This window comes from Eupeodes corollae, chromosome 1 (genome assembly GCF_945859685.1).
Source record: "Eupeodes corollae chromosome 1, idEupCoro1.1, whole genome shotgun sequence".
In the NCBI taxonomy this organism is placed as follows: domain Eukaryota; kingdom Metazoa; phylum Arthropoda; class Insecta; order Diptera; family Syrphidae; genus Eupeodes; species Eupeodes corollae.
This window is the reverse complement of record NC_079147.1, coordinates 268292992-268313758: the sequence shown is the minus strand read 5'-3', so window position 1 is coordinate 268313758 and position 20767 is coordinate 268292992. Positions and strand designations below refer to the sequence as shown.

The window sequence follows — 20767 nt, the reverse complement described above, 5'->3', positions numbered from 1 at the left end:
CTTACTTTCAAACAAAGTTTTAAATTTCCTATCTGACTTCAAAATAACCGATTGGCCAAGTCTTTTTCTGGGTGAGTATGGTAATAGGATTTCTGCTGCTCGACTTGTCTCTGGGGTGTCTTGGTTAAAAAAGAAACCTCCTACCAACGCTTTTTCTTTATGGACCTCATCTTAACACCCACACACCTACCCCTACTTTTCCAGCCTTTGTTTCTTCCTACCTACACCCATTATCCATAATGCACTTGTGGGTGAAAAGCTCCAGGTTTTATTACTCATACAATGTTGTTCCTTAACTTGCATTCAAACCCTGTAATGCAGGGCAACAAAGTTGCGATTTTCCATCACCGATACATCCTATAAATGGAGTGGTGAATGTCACTCAATTATAGTGCTGTCGAGTGACATTTAAAAAAAGGGAAAACATTACACACTACACACACATAAGACTAAAGATCTACTTTTAGTAGGAGCAGTGCACCTATCCTAGCTTTAGAGCGAGAGGGTAGTTAAATTTTGTTTACAACTTGGAATTGAAAACAGTCATACAAGAAAAAACATAAATTGAAAGCGTTCGTCGTCGTCGGTCGGTGTCAAGTGGGTTTTAAGGTTTTCTTTTCTAATTCAAAAAATATTCAGTCAATTAGAATAAATTTAATAACAAAAGCCCATTCGGTTACAGGGCTTCGCGTTTTTCAGATAATATATCTGGAATATGCGAAACGAACCCACTTCAGCTCTTCGTGTAGCCGGGTAGTGTGTGCAAAAAAAAATTGTTCATGTGTAAACACAGGTGGAAGTGCTATTTCTAGCGATGATTTCGCTTATAATCTCTTAAGCCAGTACGATTGTGATTACTTAGTGATAATCAGTGCAAGTGTTTTTTTGAAAATTGGATTCCCAAAAAGTGTTTTTATTGCAAAAATATAAAAAAAAATTTTAACATAAATTTCGTTTTGGACATGTGTGACTGCGACAGCCATTGTTCGAGAGCGTGTATGAATGAGATACCCGATAAAAATCCGCTATGCAGAAAAAATTAAATTGCAAGCCGTTTGCTCGTTTTTAAAATTAAATGCCGCAACTTAACTCCGTTAAAAGAAGAGAGGTCGTTCACCTCTTTCTATAATAAGTGCATTCGTGTCAAAAAAAAATGTTTGTTTATAATAAATCGATTATAGTTGCGTTTTGCCGACGGGGTTTCAGTGATCGATTGCCGACGGGGTTTCAGTGATCGAGTTCTATGGGGAATTATAATTCCTCGTCGTAAAGTTTTCATTTTATATTATACATAATTACGTTTACGTATATCGGGTCGCGTTTTGTCAAAGTCAAATTATTTCGCTTTTTCGTTTGTGCCAGCATAAATGCTAAATGTGGGGCGCGAATCCACTTACCGGAACAGAAGAATGTAAACAAACATAATCAGATAAGTTAACAAAGTTTCTTTATGAATTGAACTCGATACTTTGTGGTCAATTTTCTTTTCTTTTCAGCATTACTGCCGAATGTCTTTGGCATGGAAAATACCGAGAGGTTTACCAGCTCGAGTTTCCAGCTCGTACATGCAGTTGCCCACTGCTTTTTTGACGCGGGATTTTAAAAATTTTGGAAGCAACTTGGCATTAATGCCTTGTGCAAAATTGCTTTGGGCGAAATTTCTGTGAAACACTTCCTGACCTTCACGGTAAGTGACATTTTTCGACCTTTTATTATATTGATTTTTAGACTTAACGTATGCCCTGTCCAAATTCTCCGACAACGTCTGTCTGGCTAGTGTCAATTTAAGTACGCGCGGTTTGACCAACATTTCGGGATCGTGCAATGCGTTTATTTTTCTTAGCAAAGCATAAGTTGAACCGTGGTTTATCATGTTTTGTCCAAACATGGCGAAATAGGGTTGACAATTGAGTGAGTCGTGCATGTCGGATCGCAACGCACATGCTATACTGGACAAGTGAAGGTCCCAGTCATTTTGCTCCTTTGAAATTAAAATTCTCAACTTGCTAAGAAAACTACGATTGACCCGCTCCGAAATGTTGGCTTGAGGCGAATACACTGCCGTTCGCACATGCTTAACGCCGTAGTTATCCAAGAAGATTTTGAAATCTTTGGACACAAATTGACGACCGTTGTCGGAGTGGATTTGTTCAGGGGTCCCGAAAGTATGGAAAATCTCTGATTCCAAATATTGAATCACACGGTTTGACGTAGCTTTTGGTAAGGCTTTGAAAAACATAAACTTTGTGAAATGGTCAACCACAATGAAAACGTAAATGTTTCCTCGCTTAGTACGCGGATACGGGCCAAGGAAATCAACGTAGAGTCGTTGCATGGGCCTTTCCGTTTTTGTTTGGTTAACTATCGGTGGGCGTAGAATTTCGTTTGGCGCCTTAACCATTTTACAAATTTCACAGTTTTTCACGTAAGTCTTAACATCTCTAATCATTTTCGGCCAATAATATTTGGATCGTACGCGAGCATAAGTTTTATCAAAACCACTATGGCAACTTAATTTGGTATTATGGCACATTTCAATACACTTTTGAGTTAGTTCATCTGGAAGCCATAATCGCCAGAGTGAATCTTCTTCGTCAGCAATTCCGGTTCTAAACTTGACTCTCCGGTAAATGAATTTTCCGGACACCACGAGGTCTGGAAGGGTCGATTGGTTTTCGGAAATGTTTTCTCTCAAGTGGGTATATTGTGGCGAATCGAACTCAGCAGAATCTAAATCGATATCACCGCAAGTCATTATCGAAGAATCTTCATAAATCCCATTACCCACTACCGTTCCGCTCGCTGTGATTTCATCCATGTTTATCCGTGATAGACAGTCGGGCACTACGTTTAGGCTTCCTTTGCGATGTTCGATTGAAAAGTTATACCCTTCGAGTTCTAGACTCCATCTGGCAAGTCTGCCTGATAACTCTTTCATCGACATGAGCCATTTAAGACTCGAATGGTCGGTGATAATTGTAAAGGGCAATCCGTCGACGTAAGGTCGAAATTTTCGCACGCTTAATACCGCAGCGAGACACTCTTGTTCCGTAACTGTGTAGTTTTTCTGGGATTTGTTAAGCTTCTTCGACATGAAAGCGATGGGCTTCTCATTACCGTTCTCATCCACTTGAAAGAGAACACCGCCTACTCCTTCAGACGAAGCATCGCATTGAATTATGAAGTGTTTCGAAAAGTCTGGTTCAGCTAAAACTGGAGCTGACGACAGAGCTGTTTTAAGTTTTTCGAAAGCTTCAAGTGCTTCCGACGTAAATTCAAATTTAGATCTCTTTTGAAGGCAATTGGTTAAGGGAGCGGCTAAATCGGCATAGTTCCGGATGAATCTCCTATACCAACCAGTCAGACCCAAAAATCTCCTCACTTGCCTAACAGTTGTTGGAACTGGGAAATTAACCATTGCTTCTATTTTGTCTGGGTTAGTTTTCAGGTTTCCCTGACCTACGATAAAGCCTAGGAAGTTGATCTCCTTCATGCAAAATCTACTTTTTTCCAAATTGATGGTTAGATTTGCTCGGCGAAGACAAGATGCAACCTCTTTAAGGATGCGTAAATGCGACTCGAAATCCGAAGTACATATCAGTAAGTCATCTAAATAGACAAACACATTATCACGGAGATGACTAGGGATTACTTGATCCATAACTCTACATAGCGTTTGTCCAGCGTTGCTCAAACCGAATGGCATTACCTTGAACTGGTAGAGCGGCCTACCAGGTACGGCAAAAGCTGTTTTCTCCCGAGATTTTTCATGTAGAGGAATTTGCCAATAGGCGTCCTTTAAATCTATCCCCGTGATAAAGTGCGTGTCTTTTATCCGACTTAACAAACCTTCGACATGAGGCAGCGGATACGCATCCTTAACGGTGGCAATTGACTTTTCGGAAATCTAAACAAAGGCGGACTTTACCGGGTTTCCTTACCAAAACAACGGGACAACTCCATGGGGAGTTACTTACTTCTATTACTCCTAGCTCCAACATACGATCCTTATAGACTTCGCCTTGTCGAACTGGAGACAACGGATAATGCCTAGATTTAATCGGGGCTGCATTTCCAGTGTCAACGACGTGACACCCAAGGTCTGTCTTTCCTAACCCAAGGACAACGAAATTTGGAAACTGTCTCTTGACATTTTCTAATTGAAAGGACTCTTCGTATGAAAGTTTCATCAACTCGGTTTCGTTTTTAAAGTTTTCTTCAGTTTCACCGGAGGTGAAATCCAGCTCGACTTCGCTTATTTGTGGTATTAACTGAAAGCTTCGCCAGAAATTCATACCGAGATAAACTTTTTGCGTCAAATTTGGTATCAAATAAAAAGTTAAGTTCTTTGATATGCCGTTATATTTGGTCTCGATCTCGCAATATCCCACAATTTTGTGTGAATTGCCATCTGCCGTACGCACGACGTTATTGTAGGGTAACATTTCAACCCCTAACTTACGAACTAACTCGAAGCATCCCTCACCCAATACGGATATCGAGGCTCCACTGTCGAGAAGTCCAAAAACCGACTCATTATTTAAAAAGACGTTAGCATACATGCGTCCGTCTGTATTAGACGATATAATGGTTTCAACTATTTGTTTTCGAAACTTTTTTCGATTTTGAAAACGATAACGACACTTAGAAATTTTAGAATTTATTGGTTTTATGTTGGTTCCGAAGATTCGGGATCGAACCTTCTCATAATTTACTTTTCTCTCGTGAAGAGATTTAAGATTATGGAATTCCATCGGATGAAATTGTTCAATTTCGACGTTAGACCTTTCCCTTTTTAGAATTTTAATCGGACTCAGGTCTTCGTCGTTTTCATCCGTGAAATTCATTTCATGTTTGTTGTTTAATTTTGTGAGTGGTTCGTGGGATTCCTTAAGGAACGAATCTCTCCACTCCTCGTTTCGTCCCTCGGGAAGTTTCCCTTTTGGTGTTTACCACACTGAATAGTGGTTACGCCCTTTTCACCGCACAGAAAACAAAATAAATTTCTTACTTCGGATGGGCAAAAATGGTATGCATGACCTTTTTGGTCGCAATTCCAACAAATATAGTTTGCAGTTGAAATAGGTTTTTGTCTTGAAGAAATAGCTGCAACTTCTTCAACTTTTTGATCGCCATCATATTCTTCTTCGACTACGATTTCATGGACTGATCGATGACTAAAATTTCGTTTGTTTAAAAACCGTTCAGCTTCGCGAGCTTTTTGTCGAAGTTGCTCTAAGTTTTTGACTTCAGCTGACAACAAAATCTCGCCTAATTTTTCTTTCGAATTACCTCTAATAATTTCGATCAATTTCTTATCATTAAAAGGTTCTCTCAGACGGTCGTTCAAGCTACTGATTGCAACATAAAAATCGTCGAAGGATTCCTTAGGACCCTGTTTTCGACACATGAGTTTCATGTAGATGTCGATTTCAGACTCCATCCTACCGAACTCTTTCTTCATGGCTTCTTTTATAGAAGCTAAATCCGCGTTTGGATACTTCTTTACGTATCCCCAAAACCATTTATTTGGTCGGCCTTCAAGCAAAACATGAAAATTTGCTGCGATTTGCTCGTCGGTATAAGAAGACGAAGATTGCATTCTCCCTATCTTCAAAAGGAAATCAGAAACATTATCAGAACCATCGTATTTAATGCTCCAACGATCTAGCCTACATGGACCCGAAGCGCTAAAAGTTGTTGAGCCACTTGAACTCCTGGGTAAAGGAACTTGGGCCGTCCTAGAGCTTTGCCTATCTAATTGAGGAGGGTTGACTGTTTGTTGCGGCTGTAAGCGCAAACCTTCTAATTTTTGTAACACGTTCCCCATGAAAATATCCATTTGTTGAAAAATTCTCATTTGGTTCTGAACCATACTCCGTTCTAACCTAGAAATAATTTCTTCATTCGGATTAACATTAACTTCACCTTGATCTGTTCGTTCCTCACTAAGATCTTCGGCTTGTAACTGGCCTTCCAAAACCTGAGGATCTTCTTGATCCGCCATATTAAAAGTTGAGTTTGAAATAACCGACTCCAATTCTTCTGAGAAACTGAACGAGTTATCTAGGTTGAACCTATCCACCGTATTTCTAAATCTTTGAAAAAATTCTTCGAAGGTTGCTTCGTGGTGAGCGTTTATAACGTCTATGTCGTCGTAAATTGAAATCCGACGACTTCTGCTCATACTTCGGTCGAAAGAACCTAACTTTAGTTAATTGTCTTTTGACCTTTAATTGAACTAAAATTTAAGCCTCACTCTAAAAACCTACTTCGAAAAAAAAATCGATTTCCTTCTCGAAATTGCTTCTTCAAAAACTAGATAAATCCTTAACGGGTTTGTAGTTTCAATTCAAAATATGTAAATGTTTGTTTTAAATCAAAAAATATTCTAAAAGTGATTTATATAAAATGTATATTAAAAGAATTAATGATGTGAATATTGTAATTCAATAAAAGAAAATTCTATATTAAATATTTATATATTATATGGTATATAATATGTATGTAAGTATGATGGGAATCGTAATTACTTACTATATATTTGTAGTTGAATCTTTAAATAAAAAAAATCAATTTTTTTTTTGTTCGTATCATAAAAATATAAAGGGAGGATGAGAAATGAATTCGAAAAAGGTAACTGCTGAGGATAAAAAGGAGGTTTATTTCGAGTCAACAAAAAAAAATCAATGATAAAAAAAATAAAATAAACTAGTGGTTTGTTTATGTAATGTGTTGTAAATTATTTCAGCTGTGATTCTTAAAACTTTTCAGGACATCAGTGACAATCAACATCATCATATGAAGACTCTGAAAAATTCCAAAAACTCAGCTGAAATTTGTGAAAATCAAAATTTTATACGGACCATCCAAGACACCACTTGCATCAAGAGGTCTCATATAAATGTGAATATAAAAAAATTTGAGATGTACCGTATCCACCTGCGATTTGGATACCTTTTTTCTTCAGATGCCCAAAGACTAGGTTTTTACGGTCATTTCGTTGCGTAATAGCAAATCGATTTTAGCTTCCTTGTTGCAACGCGGTACCAAGTCATCAACTCAAGTAACCGGGACTCACAAGGTTGCTGCAATCGACATGATGCTGAATAAAAAAAATATAAAAAGACAAAAAATGTTAAACTGAAATTTGTGACTCAAAAAAAAAAATGTTTGCCTCACTATCTGCTGATAGTGGGACACCACGTTCTGGGCGCCATTTTTGTAACGAGTTTTCTTGCGATGAGGTCCTTGCTGGCACATAAAATATCCCTCGCTAGCTCAGGAGTGGATTCCATGACCTCCTCGTTATCAAAAAAATATGCCAGTCTTTCCATCTAGCTGGTACTGATGCGCGAGATGCCCTCTACCCACCCTACCTGGTTGCTTTCTCGCTAAACAACCCCTTTTATTCACCTCCTCTTTTCCTCCTTCCTACCCTTTCATCTTCACTTCCTCATCTCCCCCTTTTTAAAGCAAATTAAAATTCCATCTTTTTATATATGTTGCATATAATTTAATAACTCCATTAGGTACATTTATTTTAATTATAATTCAGGTTATTATCATTATATTAAAACCAATATAAACAAAATATATGCTTTCAATTATTTAAAACAAGAGTAAAATTTGAAATGAAAAAGGGGGCAACGCTTGAGTGATATATATATATATGTCAACTGGGACATGAACTACAAGAAAAACTTACCTCCAAAATTCTCGACGCAGTGGCCACTTCCTCGATGAATCCTGGCGGTTCTGATGAGCAATATGCACTTTCCTTTTTTTTTTGTTTTAAAAATCACACAAAAATTACCACCACTTTCTTTTTGAAAAATTACTATAGCAAAATTATTACTAAAAATTCAATTATAAGTATATGTATATATATATCTGAGTACGCATATGAATACACGCAGAGATACTGATATATATATATATGTATATATGCACTTTTAATTAATAAAAATTGATTTTTTTGTATATGATTAATTAAGAAAATTATTAATTTTTTTTTTTTTTTTTTTTACTAAATTAACTAATTTATAAAAATCACTTTGTGCACTTTTGCAATTAAAAAAAATTTTAAAGATTGACGTTGACTTATGCCTTGTTGAACTTTAACTTTTCTTTTCTGCTACCACTTCCTGTACCGTCATAAGGATAGGTATTCCTTTGTTCCCTTAGGTCCCTTTGTTCAGGCCGCCAAATTTTATTTTGACGACCTAGCTTAGGCGGTTTAATGATTTTATTCCTTTTAGGGAATGTGGTGGAGTATATATGTGTATATATATAAATATATATGATTATATATATCTATTCTCCCTCGTATAATGGGACGTTCGTCCTAATTTCCTTAAAATTTAAATAAGTTCTTTATTCATTTGAACTTCACTATATTGATGTAATTTACTTACTTTCAAACAAAGTTTTAAATTTCCTATCTGACTTCAAAATAACCGATTGGCCAAGTCTTTTTCTGGGTGAGTATGGTAATAGGATTTCTGCTGCTCGACTTGTCTCTGGGGTGTCTTGGTTAAAAAAGAAACCTCCTACCAACGCTTTTTCTTTATGGACCTCATCTTAACACCCACACACCTACCCCTACTTTTCCAGCCTTTGTTTCTTCCTACCTACACCCATTATCCATAATGCACTTGTGGGTGAAAAGCTCCAGGTTTTATTACTCATACAATGTTGTTCCTTAACTTGCATTCAAACCCTGTAATGCAACATGAATATGTTGCCATATGATGCGGCAACAAAGTTGCGATTTTCCATCACCGATACATCCTATAAATGGAGTGGTGAATGTCACTCAATTATAGTGCTGTCGAGTGACATTTAAAAAAAGGGAAAACATTACACACTACACACACATAAGACTAAAGATCTACTTTTAGTAGGAGCAGTGCACCTATCCTAGCTTTAGAGCGAGAGGGTAGTTAAATTTTGTTTACAACTTGGAATTGAAAACAGTCATACAAGAAAAAACATAAATTGAAAGCGTTCGTCGTCGTCGGTCGGTGTCAAGTGGGTTTTAAGGTTTTCTTTTCTAATTCAAAAAATATTCAGTCAATTAGAATAAATTTAATAACAAAAGCCCATTCGGTTACACTACGTAGTCAAAATTCAACTAGCTTTGTGAATAAAAAACTACACTACAAAGCTAGTCAATCTGGAACTGTCATATTATTGACAGATGCAAATATATAAAATAAGAAACATTTTTTATTTGATAACTTTAACTTACCTTCTGTGTTTTTAAATTCAATAAAATCAAATTTAAGACACAATTTGATTGATTAATATTTGTATTTATACTCGTATATTGAACAATTTATTTCATTTTGAATTTGTGTTACTTTACCGAGCAGCTGATTGCGAAACGTCAAAATCATTCTCTACTAACTTTGTAGCCGAATTTTTTACACTACGTCGGAGGGGAAATTTAAACTACTTTTGTAGTCAGATTTAGCAAATCAGAATCCCTTGACTACGAAGCCACTAGTTTTGTGAATGCGACCAGTCAAGAGAATCTGATTGGCTAAATCTAGCTACAACAGTAGTTTAAATTTCCCCTCCGACCGACGTAGTGTAAAAATGTTGGCTACAAAGTTAGTGGAGAATGATTTTGACGTTTCAGAATCGGCTGCTTGGTAAAGACACGAATTCAAAATGAAATAAATCGTTCAGTAATTAAATACAAATATGTATATGTAAATCATTCAAATTGTGTCTTCAATTTGATTTTATAGAATTAAAAACACAAAAGATAATTTAAAGTTATCAAATCAAAAATGTTTATTATTTTATGTATATGTACATATTTGCATTTGTCAATAATATGACAGTCCCAGATTGACTAGATTTGTAGTGTAGTTTTGCATTCACAAAGGAAGTTAAATTTTGACTACGTAGCAACTAGCTTTGTGAATGCGCCCATTGCTTATGTATCCATGTTGTTAAAAGCACCTTTTTTTTGAACTTGCTATGATGGAGGTAGTATTTGGTAGGCATGTTGAGACGTAGAACGAAGTCTTGTATCAATACTTGGCCCTTATATGGACATCAATCAATCTAAGGTCTTAAAAAGGAATGATAATAGACATTACCTGGGGTGGAATCGGCTAAGGTGATTTTTGATTGTCACCTTTGTGATCATAAAAAGTGATCGAACTAATTTTTGCGTCTGTGTAAGGTGATCACCAAATTTTGTTTAGAATTTGGTATCACTTTAAAAGAAATTCACTGACGTTTGTTACAATTTCAGTGGTTGTATTGAAAAACCGATCTGAAGCTATCCGGATTATTATGTAATTATAAGTTTTGATGTACTGAGTAGCCACAATGATGTTCTGCCTGCACAATAGTCAGCATTTAACTTTTCTCGTTGAGCACTCTGTCTCCATACAAAGCTGTCGTGAGCACTCCCGCCATATTTTGCATTTATTGCTAGGCAACAAAAATTAATGAATCAAAAAATTGACTTGAGATCATAGCGTTTACACTATGTCTTCCTTTTCTATTGAAATACATATGCTCATTTTCCGAAGTTCGTAGAATCATAATATGACTCCTATCATTGCAGCCGATTACTAGGAAACAAATAATAAAATAAAAAACAAGTAATAAAATTAGTTTATTTTTACTAAGAAACAAAATCCTACCTCCAGGAATTTGATATTTTTCGTAGAAGAACATTTTTGTTGCTTCTGAAGCCCATTGATTAAATTTGATTGTAAGTGGGCACAATTTCCCCTCCATTTGTTGCAAAGTTCAAAGAAATAACCTCACAATAACAGCGCCAACTTGCCTTTGGTAGCCACCAAATCAAATCAAATTGGGTGGCGCAACAGTCCGTTGTGAACCAGGGCCTAGTGACTTATAACGCTCAACCATTCCTGTGTGCGAGTACTGTTGTCAGGAATGGAAGGGACCTACAATTTTAAGCCGAATCCGAACGGCTAGTTTGAGAAAGCACTTTTTCATGACAAGAATTACTCTTGAAGGATTTGTCAATTCCTCGCAAGAGGCAGTACCCGCGAAAATTATTTTTTTTTTAAATTAAGGTGGCACAGGCAGGGATTGAACCCAAAACCCCTTGCATGACAGTCCAACGCACTAACCATCATGCCACGGATACTAGCCTTTGGTAGCCACCACCTCCAAGAAAATTTTAAGTCTCGGCTAATCGAAGAATAGGGGGAATGTGTGTTGACCGCATATATAGCAAATATGCGTACTTACTTTGGACTTGGAAGATCAAGAATGTTTATTTTATTGCGGAGGTTAATCTTCAAGAGCCGGATATTTCTATTATGTTAAAATTTTCATTTTCAGCATTTTTAGAATGTAAAATCAAAGGCACAAACACATTCATATTATCTTGAAATTTCAGCAAATAAAAATAAAAATAAATTTCCAATGACAGTGACAACTAAAGAGCTGTCACCAGAAAAAGTTACCAAATCGTGATTGTCACCGGTGACTATTACCTTACACAGACCGAATTTGTTGTTTGTGCCTGTCACCTATCACAAATCACCTTACCCGATTCCACCCCTGCTTTGGGTATAAAAACAACTTTTACTTCTCTGTATGGAGCAGGGAGGGAATAAAGACCAGATATAGACAGCTGCCGTACCCGTGGCATGGTGGTTAGTGTGATGGACTGTCATGCCAGAGGTCTTGGGTTCGATCTCTGCCTATGTCTCTTCCATCCCTGACAACAGTACTCGCACACAGGAATGGTTGAGAGTTGTCAGTCACTAGGCCCTAGTTCTCAAACGGACTGTGGTGCCACCCAATTTATTTATTTTATTTATAGATAGCTGCCTCCATGATTGGTGCAATTATGTCTGAGGCTTTTTGTAGTTTGGCTGGTATTATGCCATCTGGTCTTGCAGAAAAACAGATAGTTCTTATTTTGCATTGCATGTAGGTTTTTTTCTAACAAGTATTATTGATAAGAAAAGTGTTCCTTATACCTATCTTAAAAAATTCAACGCAAATTTAATACAAAATAGACCGAATAAAAATTCGAAGCTCACAACAATTGTACAAGTGAATTTTCCAAAATTTAATGACGATGTCAATTTAAAATCCAAACACCCCAAAAACGTTAAAAATTGCTTAACATGAGTTTGTCGTTTAATTCTATTATAATAAATTCTTTTAGTACAAAAAACATACATATGTATATATTAAAAGCACCCATATAATATAGATTAAATACTAACACAACATAAATAATAAATAAAATAAGTATACGACCTGTAGCCCCCCTTGTATCATACTTTCACATTAATATTATCGCCCCTCGACTCTCTTATCTACTTTTTATGGATAACTTTTGTTTGTTAAGAAATATCTTATCAATTATATTTCATAAATATATAATTGGTACATTTATCAGCTGGGAGTGACATCATTATCAACAAAAATTGCTCATCAATTTCGTATTTTATTTTTGGTTGTACCTATACATATTTTTGTTTTTTGCAATATACTATTATTTTTAGAACATCTTCATTTGGAGACGAAAACAAACTAAGTCTCCAACTCATTCATTAGTTTGTGTTAGTCCACCGCACAGGTGAAAGGCAATCCGAACGTTCGATTTATTTTGTATTCCTTCTTTTTTGTGAAATCTTGGATAAAAGGGTTCGGCAGAATATGTAACTAGTGTTAAACCGATACCTACGAGTATCTGCAGACAAAAAAAAAATAAACCTAAATAGATATTAATTGAAAAACTCGTATGTGTATAGCAAAGCAACTTACATAAGTGTTTGTTTTGGTTTTCTTCAAAGGAAAAGTGTGTTGGAATATTAAAATAGAACGACAAACAAATTAATTGCATATAAATAAATTATCTACTCCCATTGCAAAGAAGTCCGAACCTTTAATATCTGATGATTGATTCTATTTACGTACATATAAGATACAACATTGCACATCGACTGACGTAGTCAAGTCGTAGGCTAGACACTTTAGAGTAGAGACCGAGAAACTTCAATTTGGCTGTGTAGACTACACCACGTGAACATTTAAATAATTGTTTATTGCTGTAAAATAACTTTGTTTTGTTTTTAATTTTATTTACCTATGGATTTTCTTATGACAAAATTAAACTCTAATTAATTCAAGAAAACAGTTTAACCAAAAAAAAAAAGCAAAATGCTTCGTCATATTAGTCATTAAACCTTAAACTTCCTTAAAACAAAAATAATTTGTTAAACATTTAGTCTGTGATATTAAGTTGAGTGACAAAATTTTATTTTTGGATATTTTGAAAAAATAAAAATGAATAGAGTTTTCGAGTTCTTTCGAAATCACCATATCCTAGCTGTTGTCGAAGATGCCTTGGAAAACTTGTCTTTCACGCTTAATTTGTCCCGCTTCCAGCTGACGGAAATACCGGATTTGGTGCACGCATGTGAGAGTATTATGAAGTTATTTCTTAATCACAATCAGTTGACACAGGTTAGTATCATGACACAAGTATTTGTTAATATTTTTGTGATTATAATTGGAAAATTATGTGTCGAATCGAAGATATTTTCGTAATAATTTAGTTTTGTTGACGAGCAAAGTAGAACTTTTGCTGTGTTACGCTACTTTTTTTTATAATAATTCTAATCTAATCTCTCTTAGCTTCCAGACTACCTCGACAGTTTTCATCGTTTACAAATTCTTACACTCGACTACAATCATTTGCAACAATTTCCCACTGTGATATGCAATATAACAACATTGCGTGAATTAAACTTAAGTTGCAATCAAATAGACGAACTTCCACCGGAAATTGGACGTTTAAGGGAATTGGAAACATTTTGGTGTAATAATACAGGACTAACCAAAATACCCGATGAAATATCCAAATGCAAGCGATTAGAAACATTTGGTGCACGAGGAAATCAAATCGAAACATTACCATTAAATTTTGGTTTATTAAATAGACTTAAATGGCTAACATTGGAAAACAATCAACTAAAGAGCTTACCACAAAGTTTAATTGGCTTAAAAAGATTGGTTCATTTAAATTTGAAAAGTAATCAAATAACTGAGATGCCGGAGTTTTTAAGTTCTTTGAAAAAATTGCAGTTTGTTTTTCTTAATTTCAATAGAATTAGTGAAGTTAATGAGGAGATCTTAGATAAAACACAATTCATAAAAATGATCAATTTAAATGACAATCCTGTTAAGGATAGTATTGACATAACGGTTAGTGATAAAAAGTGTACTTCGATTAAATGACTTTTTGAAAGTATATCCATTTTTGTTTGTATTTTTAGAAACATTCACACATTGTTGTAGACAGACCCGCTGCACAAATGAGCGCCTCTAATAACTCAGACATTGATGCAAACGACGATGATGAAAACATCAACGATTCAGATCTGTCCGATTGGGAAAATAGTATTGAGACTAGTGATATTGACACAACTGACGAAAGCTCAGAAGAAAATGACATAGAAGTAAGAGATATTTTTTAAACACCACAAATATTGACAATTCATTTTGTTTTGGTTTCCTTTGATTTCAGGACATTTCAATTCTTATCCCGGAACTATCACGTTATATAACCAATTTTAACTGAAAAAAATAGTAAAACCTTTTTGAAAACAAAAATGAAAATAAACAAATCAAGTCAATTATTATTTTTTTCTTTTTTTATTCAATACAACTAAAACTGGAATAACTTTGCCAGTTAAAACACAAACAAAAATAAAAAAAACTATTGATTACTTTTGTCTTTTGTAAATCCATCAAATGACCTGACTGAATTCATTAATTTGTGTAGTTGGTTGCAGGTGTGTTATCATTTCCTTTTTTATGTTGTTTTATTTATTAATTTGTTTTACCAGGTACTTAAAGCTAATTAAAAAACAATAGCAACAACTTTGGAACTCATATTTTTTTAAGAGGACATCTTTTTCATAAGGTCTTCATCTTGCATCGACATGGCTGTTAGCTTTTTCCCAATTTTTTCATGAATATCCAGGTACTTTGCTACGCAACGATCAATGCAAACCATCTCACCTTTTCCTGGAATAAGAACAAAAAAAGATAAAGACATTATTATCAGAATATTTTAGATATTTCTATAATGTTATATGTTTTATTAATTGAGGCCTTGACCAAAATTAAATTTTCTTTCTATGCAGAAGCGGCGTAGCTCATTTTAGTTCATAAACCTGCACAAAATTGTTGAAACATTGTTTCAACGCAATTGTTCGTAGGACAGAAATGGCATAACCCGCTTACGCCACTTCTGCATTATGCATTTTTTTTTAAATTCATCAATTCCAAACACATACGCCATTTCTGCACCAAAATAGTACAGCTAAATTAAACATGAACTGCATCTTAGAAAAGCGAAGTCGGAAAGCAAAGGAATCTAATGACACTTCCGTAATTGCATTTGATCTTATGAAAACCTTGCCAAATCCAGTCAATTCAAGGGGTTTGTGCTATTATAAGGGGCAGCTTTGGACAATTGTCTGTGTCTTACTTGTATATAGCAGTGGCAAGAAAGAGGGATCCATTTAACATTATGGATGGATCTGTGATGTTTTCGACAAAAAATTGGACACAAAAATATAACAAATCCAAAGATTAAAATTAAAAAAGGGAAAGTGGCATGGCTTAAGATTCAATGGCTTCAATTTTTAAAGAGACCCCCTTCAATATTTCTTACACTAACAGCACGTGCTTTTTGAAACTGTGATATTAAAAAAAAGAACATCTGCATTAATCCCAGATCTCGAATTACTGTTTCCAAAATAAAACGCCGTAAGTGAAGCGAAAAAGAAAGATTTACTTGAGTTACCAAATTTTATTCCCCCGAGTTACCAGGACTTTTATTAGAACTTGACAAGTGTTTCTACAGACAGAGACAAGATAATTTGGGGTTACGCCACATCTGCTTTCAATGCCCCAATTTATCAGCCCTATTTAAATATTCGATTCGATCGAAACTTTCAATTTCATGTAAATGTTTTTAGTAAATATGGCTGAGATTGTTATTTTGAATTGTTTATTTTTCTAATGCCAAATGAACCAATCAATATTTTGTTTGTATTTATTTTAATATAATTTAGAAAGAAATGTTTAACAGAACAGATCTGCCTAGCTATGTGACAGCTTAATCGATTTTTTCAATAAGTAGAACAAAGAGAATAGTGCGTGTACTGTACGCCCAAGTGTACCGTCATTATTTGTTTCTATTTGTTTTTTTAAGTCTATGTGATTTCAAATTAGCATGACGTGAGCGCCTAATTGCTAAAGGGTCAATAAGCCAAGACAACAACTATTCAATAACTAAACAATAAGATTATTTAGCCCTTTAACTCGATGAGTCACAGGTCAAAACATATGGATTGATCGCATATTCGGACATTGCTATAAATGTTACTAGGTTCTTTACATTTATCCAATGTGGGTACATTAAATTTGTCCATTCTTCTTTTTTGACTTCAACCTTCAAAGCCTTTATTCGTGTACAACAAGAGTATAACTAACTTACTTGGGTAGGTGCTTTTAAAGCAAGTTTAGGTCTATGGGACAGACAATTAATAAGCGCACACTCAAGGGGACATTACTACCCTTATTATGCAGAAACAGTGTGAGCACAAGGAATGGGAGAGAGGGTTTGAAAGGAGATGTCGGGACATATTGGATTTGAATTCCTAAATATTGCAATGACTAGGAAAGACAGAATGTGGTAAGGCATTCCACATTCAATCTCTGTATTTGACAGTGCGGCCGAAGTTGGACTCGAGGGTATACTGATAAGACAAGCGTTGTTCAAGCGAAGTGAATGAACTTATGATGATATTATCACCATTAAATTTAAATGGTATATGTTCAATACTATCCAAGATGCTTAAGTAGGAATACCAGTCCAGAGATGGGACGTATTACTCAAGCTTTGGCCGCTGTTTGGGTCGGAATTTAATGAGCTTATCATATTTTGTCATTCCACATGAGAAGAAGAGGGATGTGAGTCTGAAAACGAATATGTGAAAAAGTGTTGGAAATAAAAACAGAACCCTGGGGCACATCAGCATTTATTTTGTGGTTTTCAAACTTGAACCCATCCAATACTAGTTGAAGTAAGGATTTATGACATAGGTTTCAGACCTATGAAATGCTTTTAAAATATCAAGTGCAGTAATCTTACTTTCTCCAAACCGATGTAAAGATTTGCTCTACTGTTTGTTGATATAACCCATAAGTTCACCAGGGAACTATTATTATGTTTGCTGAGATCTATTCCTTGAAGTCTATGTGATTGCAAATAAGCTATAAACGTCCGTGACGTGAACTCCTAATTGCAAAAGCGGTTTAAATTTCATCCTGTAATTTGACACCGTTTAACTTTAACTTATTTATGTCAATAAGCCAACCCAACAACTATTCAAGAGCTAAAGAAAAAGACCATTTGGCAAATTAACGACATCGAATTTCATTCCCAGTCCCGGCGTCATTGAAAATAGGAACAGTATTGTCTGGGGACTCAATAACTGTGTAGAATTTGCATTAAATTTGTCACCTCTTTTTATCTGACTTCAATCTTCAAAGTATACAACGAGAGTTAAGAGCACCTGCCCAGATATGTAGGTTATACTCACGTTGTACACAAATGAAGACTTTGAAGATTGTAGTCAGATAAGAAAATAAACAAAAAAGCTTTAAAGTTTAAAAACAATAAAACTCAATTTCGGAGAGTAAGTATATAATTTTTTTACAGCAGCACATCAAGAATGTGGAATGCTTAATCCTACTCCGGTTTTACCTCCGATTCAACTCTTTAAATTTGTGCCATTATAAAAAAATAATTGTATGATTTACAAAAGACATAGTGCGGTATGGTTGGAGCATTATTTAGTTTTTATTATTCTACTTTTCTATCCTTAAATATTCAAAGATTAGAAATGACGATATCCCTGTCACTTTTCTAAATTCTAAGATTGTGAAATAGTAATCAGTTCTTTTTTAAAATTATTAAAAGTAACTATCAGGGCCGGCCCCAGGCAATCTTGCGCTCTGTGCAAGATTAGTAGAAAAGGCTTTTTTTATATTTTCACACATAAACTGATACACAAGCATAAACATTTCCAACATTACCCAGGAGGTAGACTTTCAGTGCGTTTTTTGTTAATGAGGTATCCCAAGTAACCCTAAACCATAAACTAAAACGCAGCGATGAAATAAGCAGAGGGGAAACGTTTAAAATTGGAAACTTACTTTTCTGGCCTTACATTTTGCAAATTCAGAAATGAGATCATCAAAGTCTAAAGAATTTAATAATTCCTTTTCAATGGACATTATAGATAAGCCTACCAATCTCTCTTGAGACATGGTTGTTCTAAGTTGATTTTTAAAAATTTTAAGCTAAGAAAAACTACGTTCTCTTCAAGCTACCGTGACCGGGATTGTATTAGGGATTTGGAGAGCAATTACTAAATTCGGAGCAAAATCTTTAAGGTTTGAACTAAAAATAAAACTTGAGCTTTATTGTGGTGTAACAAGCGAGAATATTACGGTTAACTCTTGTAACAATTTTTCTCCATTAATTTTAATCTTAGTTTCGGGTAATCGGGTCTAATATAGTTTCAGGACATTCATCAGCATAAAGTCTTTTTCTCCGTTAAGATCGCAATCAATGAAGCTTCAGGAAACATATTTAGTATTTCTAGGGAACTAGTAATACGCTCGGTTAATTGAATATACCTAACCATTAAATTTTTCATCGGAAAGCATACAAATCAAACTATTTTTTGAGTTTTCTGAAACTTGTATGCCAGTTGACAGATTAACGGACGGCCTTTCCAAATATGTATTTACTAGTTTTATTTATATTTTCTAAAATATCAAACCAAATTAGCAACCAGCAAATAAATGTAGAATCAAAAATTGTATTTCCTAACCATTCTGCAATGTTTTGTTCCTTTTGCTTTCCTGTTTCTATAAGGGCTTCATATGTTTCCTCTAAATTTGTTTTTAAAGACCTCGATGCTTCTAACCTGCTCGCCCATCTAGTCTCAGAAAAGGGTTTCCAAGTAAGAATTGCAATTTGTTCTTATAAATATCCCACCTCGTTACGGAACTTGAAAAAAAGTTATACAAACATTGAATTGTATCGACAAATATGACTGCATATAATTAGCACCGAGCAGTATCATTAACCACTAAATTTAAGGAATGCGAGCAACATGGAACGAAAAATGCTCTTGGTTCCAGGGTTCGAATTCGGTTCTGAACACCCGCTTCTTTTCCTTTCATATTTGAAACATAATCATAACTTTGGTTTCGACAGTTACTTATTAAAATTCCATGTAGTTGAAGCGTGTCTAAAATCAACTGAGTCAGCCACATTCCTCTCTTGTCTTGTCACAAAATACGTCACTTCTATTAAAAACTGATATTTAATCTTAATTAACCAACAAAGGGAAAAAACAATTGAAACAATCTTCATTGTGCACCAGACTAGATATACATTAAAAGTAGCCTTTACAATAGTCATTAACTTTCAAAAAAAAAAACAAACTGCCTGCGCAAGAACGATTCGACTCCACATAGAATCATCCCTCTTCAAATTTTACACTCTCTGCTCCTTTTCCATTCTATTAAATATTTCATCTGCTGTAAGCAGGCACTTGAATCTTACACAGATACAGTGAGCAACAAGAAAACCTGCACGCTCTACCCATTTTTTTTAAATATCTCCCATGTTAGTTTCTATACTCTGTGTGCAAAAAAAGTAAACTTGCCCATTTGTAGTAGGTAGTAGGTAGCACCGCAAAATACCTGCTCTCTTTTTTCGGAGGCATGTAGATGAGAACTCACAAACAGTGCATAATAAAAAACCTGCACGTTCTAGCCCATACAATTCAATATGAATAAGTATTTTGCTTTGTCATACTCTCTGTGTTGATTTTGGGACTCGGTGTGAAGGAAATAAATCTTGCACATATGAGGTGGCATGGAACTTTTATGGTAAGATTTTTTCATTTTTTCTCTTGTACGAACAGAGTGAAATATTTGGAAATTAGATGGGTAGGATTTTTAGTTTTTCGATATCTTGAGTTAAATATTCATTGAATGCAACAATGAAAGTGAGCGTTATTGCGCAAAAAATAACTTAGGAAAGTTGTCATGAATGTTTTTTTGAGATTGTTTTGAGAATGTTTGTGGTTAAAAAAATGGCAAATAGTAGTACATATTTTTTTGCGCAAGATCAGATTATATTTTCTTTCTCCTGGTAGTGCGCCCTGTGCATTTGCACATCTTGCACATGTGCTTTGTCCGGCCCTGATTAACTTCTTTACTTGCAAATTACTTTATTTTCAGGTCCTCACAATTGCAGAGCTTCAACCTTGAAAACTAATTCGATAAAACGTCCTTAATAACAGGAATATTCTTGTGATCTAACATTTTGGACGCAATTACAAAGTTTAACTTTACTTATAACTTGATACGATAAGTACCTGCTAATTTTTAGTTAGTTTATGAAAATAAAAAATTAAGATTGATGTTATTGTATTCTATTTTAAATATTTTCTTCCCAATTAGAAAAAAGAAAACTTACCTAACTCCGAATCACCATATTTCGGTGCTATACACTTTTTATGGCAGGCATTTGTCATCCTGTTATATAAATCGGACATCATTTCGATTTCCATGTCTTGCATCATTTGGAGTTTGGCCTGATCGACTTGACTAATTTGTTGCATTGCCATTTTGGATGTTTTAA

The 20767-nt window shown here is 34.9% G+C and overlaps 2 protein-coding genes across 2 annotated transcripts; one reads left to right on the top strand and one right to left on the bottom strand.

Annotated features, from left to right (window-relative positions):
* Window positions 1–12421: 12421 nt before the first annotated feature.
* LOC129940496 (leucine-rich repeat-containing protein 57) lies at window positions 12422–14666 on the top strand. Its single transcript, XM_056048849.1, has 4 exons — window positions 12422–13488; window positions 13660–14229; window positions 14301–14483; window positions 14552–14666. Exons 1-4 carry the CDS (start codon window positions 13309–13311, stop codon window positions 14603–14605), a joined length of 987 nt encoding a protein of 328 aa, XP_055904824.1. The 5' UTR covers window positions 12422–13308; the 3' UTR covers window positions 14606–14666.
* Window positions 14657–20753, bottom strand: LOC129940497 (mitochondrial import inner membrane translocase subunit Tim10). The gene is made up of 2 exons (XM_056048851.1): window positions 20603–20753; window positions 14657–15054 (listed from the first exon to the last, which is right to left on the bottom strand). Exons 1-2 carry the CDS (start codon window positions 20751–20753, stop codon window positions 14927–14929), a joined length of 279 nt encoding a protein of 92 aa, XP_055904826.1. The 3' UTR covers window positions 14657–14926.
* Between the last annotated feature and the right edge of the window lie 14 nt (window positions 20754–20767).